Below are 12718 nucleotides of genomic sequence, written 5' to 3'. Positions count from 1 at the left end.
GTATATTAAAGTATACAAAACTATGGTAATGAATGATATTTTTTCTAGAACATATTGCGATCAAAAGGATCGTACGTCGATACAGCTCGGTGACATACATAGATTTATTTGATGTTAATGTTTCATGCAGCCAATTAATGTGACGGGTAAAGCTGTGCCATAACAAAATTGGGGAAAAAAATGAAGCTTCAAATTTTTCAAGATTCTACATATATTGATTGATATATTGATATATATTCCCCCCCTTACGTGCGAGTGAAATGAAACAAGTTTGTATCACTGGGGCAGCTGTTCAAAGGAAAGTTACGGAACATCTGGTAACCGAGAGTAACATTGTGTCCTGAGTGTTGCTTCCACCCATCCAGTTTCATGTTACGCCTCGCTTCACTCATGGTAGATCAGACTCTCCTCTTGATGGTTTACTTCGGGCGCCGAGAATTTTCTCTGTCTTCTTTGACATGAAGTTCTTTTCGGTATTTGGGGGAATTATCCTTCTACTCGTCCTTGGAATTGGTAAGAAATCGCAGATACTCTAATAACTCGATTCAGTTACCGGCGTCTGGTCTTTCCGCGTACAGAGCGTGGTAATTTTGTCACATCGTAAACTTTTTTTTTTAAATCATCATGATGATTTATAGCCACGGGTGTCAATATAGGCACGGTATTCTGGCAATCTTAAAATAATCCTTAGCTGTTGTCTAAACACCTATAATCCTAGTATATTTTAACTAATGAATTCTGTTTTTTCCACTTTAATTCAGATTTCAACAATGGGGCTAACGCAACAGAAGGTACAGAAGGTATACATACACATCACACACACACACATAGGGTGAGTATTGTTAAAATGGAACACTTTCCAAAATGGGACAATTAACCTTAAACTTTAAAATATATGTTTAGTAATAGTTTATTTTCTACATACTGTTCAAGGGGCATTCATCTATTGAGAATGGTATCAAGTTGGTATTGAAGATTCCTCTGTCATTTTTTCCCGAAAGAAAATTTTCAGAAAGTGTCCCATTTTAACAATACTCACCATATCATGGATTTATTATTTCTCGTTACTGAACAGAAGACTGTTAGTGGTGAAAAAAAAATCACTGGGGATGCTTTAAATATGCTTATTTATGCAGGTGTAGTCTTGATCTTTTTTTCTTTTTAGGCAAAAATTCTATATGCAAAGAACTCTGTGAGGTCTGTGATGAATATTTTCCTACAAGGCTGATATGCTATGAAAACCTGCTTCAGCATATTTGCTTAGATGAATTTTCCTCCAAAGTTGAAGCTCTGAACACCAGTGACTTGTGTGTATGGGATAAAATAAAATGGTAAGTCATGCACATATGACCAAAATCTTGAAATTGTGATTTAATACATCTGTCATACCTTTTTATTATTATCTGTTACCAGAATTGTAATTACATAGTACATACACTAATGGCCAAAACTGTGGAAACACCTACATTTTTGGCATTACTATACGAATATTGGCGGTAATGTTGATAAACAATCAAAGAATGTTACAAATATACATTGGATGATTAAATAGATAACTGCAGCAACAGTTGAATAAAAATCTGCAATCTCTAAAAATTGGAAGTGTTTCCACAATTTTGGCCATTATTTATTTAGTAATATTACACAGGTCTGTGCAAACTCACACAAGCGTACGCAAGCAGAATGCATGGACTTTGTACTGGCAAAACATGTACTGTAATATTTAAGTAAAACTGTAACTTGCCTGGATCAGTTAAACATTTTCAGTGTCAAATCAGTGTTGTATTTTTTTTCTAAATGCATGTCAGTATTTACGTATATGAGCATAATGACTGTGAATTTCTATATGAGATATAAACTATTCTTGACGCACAGAGTGTGCAAAAATAACAGCTGCATTAGAAATTCGAGGAGTCACTCATGACTGGTTCTTTTCTGTAGGCCCTATGATAGCTTCACAAAATGCACAGAGGAGAAGGCAGACTGCTTAAAGATTCCCTGGCCTAACCAGCTGGTGGAGGACATGTTTGTGGATATCCATGCAACCCATTTCAAATCCTGCCCAGTCAAAGAGTTTGATGACCCGCCTCCCGACGTCCTCCTGGCCCTAGTGATGACCCCTATCTGCCTGATCCCTGCGATGGTGATGCTGGTGGTTGTGAAGACAAAGAACAGAAATCAGAAGTAAGGATGGAAGAAAGCTGGCAGAGCAATTGTCTCTCACACGCCAAACGCCCCCATATCAAAGGTCCACTGCAGTGAACTAATATTAAGTCTCAAGAAGGATTTTCCTAAAACGCCTAAAACATGTCACTTCGTATTTTGTTGGAATATCCATACATTGCTGTTTATTTTATTTTTAAGTAATGAAATTGGCTGGTTTATGTGTCATTTGCTGGCATGCGGATGACAGTTTTATCCAGCTCTTGGTGAACATTTTGCCATAATATCTCTCAACCTTTTTTTGCCATAAATATTCTTTACCTTTTCCCAGCACAATGGATTTTTGGAAAACTTCAAAGTGAACACAGGAAGGAGGAGGGGTCTTTTCTTGTAATCATCACTACATAGGAAAGATGTTTTAAAAAGGCAAGTGAAAGAAGAGAAATAAAAACAGTGTAACTAATTTGCAACTGATTGCATTTCCAATACAACCTGGAACAAATCGACAGCAAAGGGTAACAGGGCAAATTCATGTCCGCTCTTGGTCCATGCAGTAAAGTGTTTCCTGGGCTTCAAAGATCATCTCTCTGCTGATGAACAAGATGGATTCATTCGTTGTTGGAATTCCTCTTCAGTGACCATAGACGGGGTTTGTAGTAATAGCGAATATGAACAGAATTCACTTTGGGAGTTGAGTCATGGTGCTGAATTGCTTTGATAGGTAACATCAGCCCAATATTCATCTCATAGGCGGCTCGTCTTGCCAAAGCTACGGAAGTTTAAACATGAAGAAGTCTCTTTATTTCTACGAAAGTTTACACTGCATGACTATGTAGCCTCCCAGGACCATACTGGTCTCTGGCTGATGTTACACTGGGTGTTATGTTTTTATAGTTTTATATTTTGTTTTGTGAATATCCATGTTGTGTTAACAGGTTCACATTAGTATTTGCAGTCTTAAGTTACCACAGAGGCATATAGAGAGAAATGCCTGTTCCCAAATGCATCTTTTTTATTCTCTGCGTGCAGAATTATTAAGTGTTTAGTTTGTCATGAAGGATTAACTATGATCCTTTCAACAAGTACATCTTGCAACAAAAAGGTTATTTTCACAATACAAACTGCTGACCCAGAGCTTATAGAGAACTGTGAGGAGCATTTAACTTCAGCCAATGTTTTAGTGACATTTATATTATATTTGGTTAAAAATTCAGAAATATGCTGCAACTTATATCAGAAATTCAGTTGTAATAACTACAAAATATTTTTATATTATTACTGACAACTATGCATTGTGTACTCTATTCTTAAGAGAAAACTAATCATTTTGGATTTTTCTTTATAGATCTTACTTTATTATTATAAATTCTCTTCAAGCTGTGTGGTAGTCATTATATGTTTTCTGTAAAAGCTTTTGTCTTGTTCTGTGTTATAACTTCTGTTGAAAGAATGGGGAGAATGAAGCTGGCAACTTCTGTGAGACTATCCAAACACAGGTCTGATTTTCAAGTAACTGTGATCTTTTTGGCCAGTGGAGAAATGCCTGTGTACTGAATAATACTTTAGAACGAAGCTTTGTGTGAGTGTAGGGGCTGTATCAACATGTTTCGGCACATCAGTTTTTGTATCATCAGATTTGTTTATTTTCATTAAAATGTCTTTTCACACTGAGTGTATGGAAGAATAGGCTAAGTTGAGAACATAGTACTTTCTGTTAGATTTTATTTCTTTTCCATGTTGTGTATAAGTGTCTTGTGTCCAGCTGCAACAGTCCATGTCTCCAAGGTCACTGTAATAAGCATTTGTTTGTTTGTTTATGACCCAAAAATAATTGATGGACAGGTAATGGATGTAATATACAATAAGAACAAATTCAACAGCTGAACACAGCATATGTATAGTTGACCAATGTATAATATTTTAGTGATGTAGACATATCTGCATACTACACTGTGACGTAAACAAGGCCAACAATTTGAGGCGTTGTAAGGCTTTTGAACACATGGTGTGTGGCTCTGCAGTTTCGGCCTTGGTGTCTGTGTGGAAGGTCACTGGTTCAAATCCTGTGGTGAGCAGGGCAGGTACATCACCCGAAAACACGTTTAATGGAGGCCAGATACATCGCTGACTTTGGGCTCTGACCCAAAACTTCACTCTCACCCATATATGTTTATGTCTCAGTGGGGAGCAAAGTGTGATAAGAGGGAAAAAAAAGAATTCCTGTATCTGTGCTTGTACAAACAGTGAATAAAGTATTGTTAAAAACTGGTGTATATTTTAAATTATCTATACTTCTTGCATTGGCCTAATTGGGGTTTAATAGTTATCACCATATGTATCATGAGTTTGTTTATTTGTTTTAATGGTAAATATGTTAATTTTATCTAAGGACAATTGAAAAACATACAAATGAGTAGGAATTTAAGCATCGACATTACAACATGAACATCCCTGAAAGTGTCCAGTAGATGGAGACAAAACGCATTAATGAATAAACACAATATGCCGTCTTTACAATCAGCACCAAATTTGTCATTGAGAGTTCACCATGATAAGAACAAGACAATGGGTTTTTACATCTAAACATACTGATAAATACACAGAAAGCAAAACGTTCTTTCAAAGCTTTAAACTTATAAACACTAACATCAGAGAACTTCTTTTCCCATCTATTTAAAACTACTTTTCATTCAGCAGTTCTTTGAAATCATGATTGATTCACTAGCAGCCTTTTCTGAATGGTCTTTGCAGAAAAACAAATGTCCTGCATGTATCATTTCTTCATGTTGCAAAGGCTTATCTTTTCACTTTATCCTTTAAAACATTACAGCAATACATTCTTTGGAATAAATACACATGGAAATTCTGCTTGCAGATAGCGTGTAATATGTGTACTGCTTTAATAACTCCTCATAAAAATACTGTATGTCATTCTAAAAACACTTTCTCATCAGTTCCTCATCACTGTGTCTATCTGCTGCACCCATTTCCTCAGCTTTCTGTCTTACGGAAAGGCTGAGACAATGGACGACTCCGTGGTCTACACAGAAGTGAAGTTTACCAAGGAAGAAGAGCATATTAAACCTAGAAAGATGGTTTTCGGCACCCTCAAATGTAAGCACAGTTGGAATATTAGGCAATGTTTCAGGCTCCAAATGTAACTTGCATTAATTTTCTTTTGCCTTTTCTTCACCGTAGTCACCTTTAACCCATACAGTACCTACCTTATCAATCTATATGTCAAGAAATGTCTTACTTTATACGCAATACATCTAACAATGCTGTTTTGTAACTTTTGTTACTTTAGGTCTGATTTCAATTTAAAAAAAAAAATTTGTAATCAAATGTGAAAGAAAAACAACAGAACTGCAGAAATACAGAAAAGTATCCTTTAATTTGTACATTGACTTAGTACTTAAGGTGTTTTTTACATGAAGCTTGTGTGCATTCTCTCTCATTCACAGCACATTCTTTATCCAAAGTAACCTGGATCCTTGTCTTTGCTGTACTTATTCTATTCATTGTTGTTGTTGTAATGACTATTGAAGGTAAGACTTGTTTTACTTATTTTGGTTAACAAAAATTTTCCTTAGTTATAGGTTAATTGTGACCAAAGACTGGTGACACTCTGCACTTACACACATTATACACTCCACAGTATAATAACCAGCAAGTTTTTAATTAAGCTCTGGATTTATAAACAACACTAAATACAAAAAGTGTGATCTTGTTCACAAAGCCAGCCCTCAGCACCTCACCTCATTTGCCGCAACACATTACAACAATGCCTCTCCTGCTCAAACGCTGTTTTGTAAAGTTGTACAAATTTTAACGCAAAGCCGTTTATGCCCCCCACACACGTACACAAACATGTGACTTCAGCAATATCTTTCTGTGTGGCAACCTCATTTCATCATCGTGACTAAGGAGGAACTGCAGCTCTGCAGCTGTGCTCTGCTCTCAAAGCACATTTAGGAAGTCAGTGAGCCTGAATTTTGCAAATCTGTCCAATGTGAAGGCAGGACTGCAATGAACCTTTTACACCAGCATGTTTATACCAAGGTGCTGTCTGGGGAGTTCAAATGAATGTCAGAAATCACAAGCAAGATTGATTTGTTTGCTAACACTGTAAGAGTGGTCATTTCTGTCAGGCATGTCTGTTTGTCTTCCTTGCATTCATCTATTGTCTCTACCCTGACAAGAGAAAGGTGGTGAAGCAGGAGATCTAATCTCTTCTTCAGTTGTCAGGTTGCATAAGGGAAGTAGATGCAGTGGGCTGTCACCTCAGCCAGATGGGAATGGTTGTGACCTGCCCTCCGATGGACAGGCAGGAATGACTGCTCTCGGAGAAATCCCGTGTAACTGGGGTATGAACGACAACGTATTTAAAGCCATTGTTGCCTTTTAATCAGCCTGCTATTCACACAATGTCAATCATGGCACTGGGGCAAGATTAGAAGAAAGCAATTAAAGCCATTGTGTCCGGCATTTACATAGCCAGCACGATTCTACAAAATCAGTATAAAAAAAAAAACAAATAAAATAAAAATGTAAAATAATAAGTAATAACAATATTCCATGAAAAATTACACTACAAATAACAAGGAAAATCATTGTATGATACATTTGTGAGTTCTTGCACATACTTACTAAGTGGCACTCTTAAGTAGCATTTTACCTCGTGATCTCTTGTGTTGTATTGAACATCTGATGTCAGTGACATTGCAGTGTATTAAAATAACTACAATAATCATTAGTGTGTATATTTAAAAGGATTAGAGTTAGGGTTAGTGTACAGTATATATATGGGGGAGCAGCATAGTGGCACTGCTGCCTTGCATCCAAGGAACTGGGGTTCGAGTCTCCTCTAGGTCTCTCCGTGTGTGGAGTTGGCATGTTCTCCCCGTGTTGTCATGGGGTTCCCTCCAGTTTCCACAACTATGAACCAAAACCCAGTATCCAAAGCCTGTTCTCGTTCAACTGTTCGACTTCCTTGCTGCTTATCTCTCAAGCTTCCTCTTCAGGACCTCCATGCCCCTTTGACTGGTTACTACACAAGAGCCAGTGCTACCTGTTCTCCAGAGAAAAGCAGGACAGACAGTTTGCTCTTAGATCCTGTTCCAGCAACTTCTCTCAGCTGGCTGATACAGAGGATCCGGGCATTCTGGTGAGATCTTTCAGGGTTACGTCACAGGCCCCCAACTCGATTTGTTATTTTGCGTGTCTGGACAGAATAGCCTCTTATCAGTGTTACTGGGATAATTTATGTCCTACAAATCTGCAATCTCACAAAACCGGTCTTAGCAGAAACAGTCATTTAATTTATGTGTGTTAGATTAAAACTCAAATTACACAAAGCAGTGTTTAGGTACCTATGTAACATGCATCCAACCATTACCATAACCACATAATCCCAACTGGGGTCACCACAGCCTGTCCCAGGGACCAACCCTGGGCAACCAACCCACTGCAGGGCGCGCACACACACAGGCCAATTTAGACTCACCGATCAACCTGCCCTGCATGCTTTTGGACTGTGGGAGGAAATCGGAGCCCCCAGTGGAAACATTGGGGGAGTGTGTGAACTCCACACAGAAAGGACCTGGGACCGAGCCTAGGGCATTCTTACTGTGAGGCAGCAGCACTGTGCCACCGTGCTGCCTCTATGCAACATTCAGATCAAAAATTACAGAACTATAGTAAAAACTTTTGGAGAACACATCAATAGAATGTTGAACTCCTGTCATAAGATTTATATTAATTTTGTCACAAGTAACAAAATTTAACTTAATATATGGAGATGTGCCTAAATTCAACTGTGATAAAGTTTTCTTTAACAGAATTTCTTGCGACAACACATGGGGAAAACATTCTACTGGATTGGCTTAAATAAAACAGAACATGATTCGAGATGGTTATGGACTGGAGGCAGGCCATTGAACAGGACGTAAGTATAACAATGGGTAGTGTTATGGAATTCATTCATTTATGTAGGTGGCACATAAAGAGGCATCAGTGTGTTTATCTACTTCTCAAAAATTATAATTGAATTGTAAAACTGCACTCAGGTGCAAGTATTTTAGTTCTATAATGATAAAATATACCATTTTTTTCTATAGGCACTACTTCAATAATACCGACCACCATAACAAACACTGTACAATGGTATCCACAGACAAAATTTATGCGGAAAAATGCACTTTGGAAAAACTATATATCTGTGAGAAGAAAGCCAGTTGTTAACTTGATCTCTCCAAGACGAAATTTATTGGAACTGCATTGACCCAAAATAATGTACTAAAATTGTATTCTTGCAATTTGTTATTCATTCTGTTAGAACTTCCTTATGCTCTATTTTCAAACAAAATGACTATGGCTTTGTTTAGAGTTTTCTGTCATTAAAAACAAAGTTGAGTGTTTAAAGGTGGAGGGAATATGTTGTTTTCTAAGGGGTTTATGTCACAATTTGTTTGATTGTCATTGTCTCGTGGGTTTCCTCTGAGTACTGAGTACTCCAGGATCCACGTGTAGTCCAAAAACATTGGGGGGGGGGGGGGGGGGGGGTGGGGGGTTGATCATTGGAATCACCAAACTGCCCATAGTGTGTGAGTGAACATGTGTGTCACCTGCGATGGACTGGCTATCTGTCCATGGTATCCATTGCCTCGTTTTTTAGATTAATGACCATGTATCACACAAGCAGTGTAAAATAGAATATGAATGGATGGATGGACAGCACACCATGTCCCCATACTGGTGAAGTGTTCGAAAAGGGAAGATGAATGGCTGGATTTCCAGGAACACACTGAATTGGGGCATCTTGCCCCAATTACCTTGTTTCACATCACTGCTGAGTGCCACCATTTCATAGACTGTCCTAGAGAGCATGTTTATTCTAGCTCTTATTTTTCTGCGTCACAATTACCATGTCAGAGAAATGAGGGCTAAACTACCCCCAGGGACAGTATTTTGTTGTGTTTGTTCCACAACACCTTCCTACACCTACATAATTGCATAGCTTGCGTACAACAGTATTCTTAGCCAAAATGAACACTCCTAGTCCACAAATAAACAAGAAAATCCCTGGGTAACACTTCACTTAGAGCATTCATGTATAATGCATTATAGTTACTTTCATAATGCATTACATTACATTCATAAAGTATTATAGCCACAGCCATAACTACTTATATAAAGGCATGTCTATAATGTTTTATGCAATGGTCAGTTAAGCCATTATAATGCATTATGAAGGTATTTATAGTGCATTATAATTGAGAGCTTCATAGGGCATTTATAATGCATAATAAACATGGCTATGAATTCTGTAATGTCGTTTTATTGTTATAGCCATATGTAAAATACTTTATGAATGCATTATAAAGCATTATGAAGGCATGCATAATGCATTATATATGAGTGCTTTAAGTAAAGTGTTACCAAATCCAGTGAAGTCAAATCATCAATGAAAATGATGTTTCCCAGTTATGCTGAGAAGCAGCCCTCCACCTACAGCACTGCGGCACCTCAGGTCGGTGCCATAATGGCAATTCCATTATCCACTGTATGCAATACACGAAGAAGCCCGTATGAAAAAAACAATGTATGGTTCATATAAGGCTATTAACCATTTCTTACAGTATTTCAATATATGACGACACATCATGTTTTATATGTTCACCACAAGTCAGTGTTTTACAATCTTCTATATGTGATTCCATGTGCACTGTACAAAAAGTGTACAAAATTAAAGTTTTCTGGCAGCAGGGGTGCCAGAAAATGTCTGTTAAAAAACATAATTACTGTCAGATGAAAAAACATGCATAAAATTTAAAACATCAGGAATTATCATTTTTGTACTTTTTTTGGGGGGAAAATTAATATTTTGTAAAGCAAATCCAAGTTTAGCAAAAAACATGGTCAATAGCAATTAAGGGTCCTATTCAGCATCTGAAGTGGTTCCATGCATGACACAAATTTCTTTGCCAGCATGAGCCTGATGCATTTTCCTGTCCAGCTGGTAGTTAAGGGCTTTGCTCAAGGACCCGTAGACATGTGACTATTCTGCTGAGGCCAGGTATGAACCTGTGACCTTCTGGTTATAGACAGGGAGGCTTAGCCTGATGAGCTGCATGGGGCCCCCATTATGCAAGACCAGAAGGTAACTATTAAATTTCCTTGTATTTTAACATGTGATCGTTAAGGCTTATAATTAAGTGACTTGTACTCAATAGTGCTGCACAAAAACTTGAGGATTTTTTTAAAAGCAAATTCTACGCGACATAAAATTACAGTGAAACAGTGCATCTTTCACTTTAGACCCAGCAGACTAAGCCTCCATACCGGTGCTCAGCAGGTCACCAGTTTGTGCTCAGCCTTGATAGAATAGTCACATGTATATAGGCCCTTGAACAAAGCCATTACCTCCCAGCTGGACAAGAAAATGCATCCTACTGGCAAAGACACTTCTATCATGCATGGAACCATTTCACATCAGATGCTGAATAGGACCCTTTGTCTTAATTGCCATTGGCCATATTATTTGCTAAACTTAGATTTGCTTTACTAAAAAAAAAAAACAACAATTTACCCAAAAAAGTGAGTGCAGATCTCCCAGTCCAAGCCATGCAGGAACCAGCCCGATGCTGGGAAGAGGGAGGCTGCCATACTGCTGATGCCAGCCCTGCCAGAGCTCATCCAGCGTTCTTGGTGCCTAGCAACAGGCTGCAGCCTTTACCTGCTTTTTCTGCCCCAGAGGGGTCACCAGGGCATAGATGCCATTGCCGCCTCCCCTGAACCACCACCGGTGGCCATCCTAGGTCCTACAAGCCCTCCATAGATTCCCCTACAGGTCTGTAACCTCCATGCCTGTTTGCCCTGTCTTGTCTTGATCCGTCCCGACCTCACCAGCTCCTGTACTGCTGCTGTTTAGTTCACCCGTGTATTCCACAGCTAAGCCTGCAGTGGTCTTCCTTGCCCAACCTCCTGTGTCCTGCTCCCCATCCAGTGTTACATCCCCAAAGTCCCACAGTCTCCAGTCTGGTCCTGCAAATTCGTGTCCCTCTTCCTCCCTTACGTCCTGGTCATGTCCCCTCTGTTCCTCCCGTTGTGTGTCCCATCAGTGGTCCATGTACCCTGAGCTTCCCAAGTTCAGTTCCCTGTATTGTTCCCCATTCTTGTTGCCCTTTCCCATGTTCTCATGTTCCACTTCTCTGTGTTGATTCCCCACTGGTGTATGGTCCTAGTCCAGTCTTTCCTGTCCCTGGATTTTGTTGGTTTCTCTGTGTAGTTCTGTTACAGTCGGCTATGTTCCCTGTCCTCCGTGGTCCTGGCAGTACCTCATGCCCCCAGTGTTTGTGTTAAGAGTGTTTACTGTCACGATCAGTCCCTGCCCTACCCCTCTAATGTTTGTTCCCTGTTTGGCTAGCAGGTGTCTCTGGCCATCCCATGTCTTTAACTCCTAGTGTTTTCCTGTTCCCCCGGCTATCATGTGGCTTAAGTATTTAGCTGTTGTCCACACTCCCCTTCTATTGTAGATTCGAGGCTGTTAACATTTATTTTGGGGTTTATCTTGGTTTATCATATGTTTGTGTGTTTCAGTTAGTCTTTTGTTCCCTGTTTGCAGTATGCTCAGGTTTCTTTGTTTTAGATTTCCTTAGTGTTTGGACCCCCTCTCAGTCTGTTGATTGACCCCTCCTGCTCCTCATTGCCCCTAGTCTGTTTGTAACAGCCCACACCTGTCCCTTGTTAGCCCTCATTATCCATATATGTGCCTTTCCTTGCCCTGTTTCCTCAGTTAGTCATAGTGGTTGTTACTGTGGGTTATTTCCTGTTTGTTAGTGTTTTGATCCTTGCTTGGTCTCCACATGTCTTTTTGCCTATCTATTCTTAGTTGTGTTTTTAGTGTTAATTTACTTTGGCTTTGTTCTTGTTTATTTTTTTTGACCCCTCGTGCTTTCCAGTTCTCCCTTTGTGTTTTGTTTAATAAAACTGTTTGTGGGAGCTGCTACGTGGATCGTCCATCTGTTCACCATAACAATAAATGGAAGGTATATGTACCGTAAAAACAGATTACCAGACTTTTACTATGGCAATGATAGGATGCCCCTTGATGTTATGGCTTGGGGAGGGACATCAGGATGATTTCTTCAGGGAAGATATTTTTTTAACCAGTTCTGTGACATTAAACAAATGGGTCACTGAAAACTGCACATTAGAGCAACTGATTTCTTGCCCTGCTGCAGTAAAGGCAGATTTGTTTTCATATGCACCTCTAAAAGTAGCTCTGGAATGGGTTTTATGTGATATCAAACGATAAAGCTACTGCTTTGCATCCAAAGTCAAACATCATTTAAGGTTATTTACTGCCATCTGTTCTTGGTACAATGGATTAATATTGTCATGCCGCCTGTAGATTGTCAGGAGTACCAGAATAACAGATGAAATCATTGACAGACTTCAGTTATCACAACACATTTAGATGTATTTTTTACCTAACTGATGTAGTATAGATGGCTCAGTTCATGCTATATGCTATATATGTATGTGGGATTGT

The 12718-nt window shown here is 38.9% G+C and overlaps 2 protein-coding genes across 6 annotated transcripts; both read left to right on the top strand.

Moving 5' to 3' along the window:
- The first annotated feature begins 298 nt into the window (after positions 1–298).
- LOC111842487 (receptor activity-modifying protein 2) lies at positions 299–4432 on the top strand. 3 transcript variants are annotated; one of them, XM_023809119.2, is made up of 5 exons: positions 299–513; positions 762–800; positions 1166–1331; positions 1942–2184; positions 2495–4432. In XM_023809119.2, the coding sequence occupies exons 1-5, from the start codon at positions 459–461 to the stop codon at positions 2523–2525; spliced, it is 534 nt and encodes a 177-aa protein (XP_023664887.1). In that variant the 5' UTR covers positions 299–458; the 3' UTR covers positions 2526–4432. The 3 variants fall into 3 exon arrangements, with proteins under 3 accessions (XP_023664887.1, XP_023664889.1, XP_072568477.1); XM_023809121.2 differs by having other exon boundaries at positions 300–513; positions 762–791; XM_072712376.1 differs by having other exon boundaries at positions 304–513; positions 1942–4432.
- Positions 4433–5136: 704 nt separating this feature from the next.
- On the top strand, positions 5137–8586 carry LOC111842493 (C-type lectin domain family 2 member B-like). Of its 3 annotated transcripts, none has more exons than XM_023809129.2 (6): positions 5137–5277; positions 5628–5711; positions 6405–6530; positions 7188–7330; positions 8004–8110; positions 8283–8586. In XM_023809129.2, exons 1-6 carry the CDS (start codon positions 5187–5189, stop codon positions 8404–8406), a joined length of 675 nt encoding a protein of 224 aa, XP_023664897.1. In that variant the 5' UTR covers positions 5137–5186; the 3' UTR covers positions 8407–8586. The 3 variants fall into 3 exon arrangements, 2 of the variants coding, with proteins under 2 accessions (XP_023664897.1, XP_023664895.1); XM_023809127.2 differs by having other exon boundaries at positions 7176–7330; XR_011991770.1 differs by having other exon boundaries at positions 5628–6265; positions 6405–7330.
- Positions 8587–12718: the final 4132 nt, after the last annotated feature.

The sequence above is a fragment of the Paramormyrops kingsleyae genome, chromosome 5 (genome assembly GCF_048594095.1).
Source record: "Paramormyrops kingsleyae isolate MSU_618 chromosome 5, PKINGS_0.4, whole genome shotgun sequence".
Lineage (NCBI taxonomy): Eukaryota > Metazoa > Chordata > Actinopteri > Osteoglossiformes > Mormyridae > Paramormyrops > Paramormyrops kingsleyae.
Note: the sequence above shows the minus strand (reverse complement) of the source record. Positions and strands in the feature narration are given on the sequence as shown.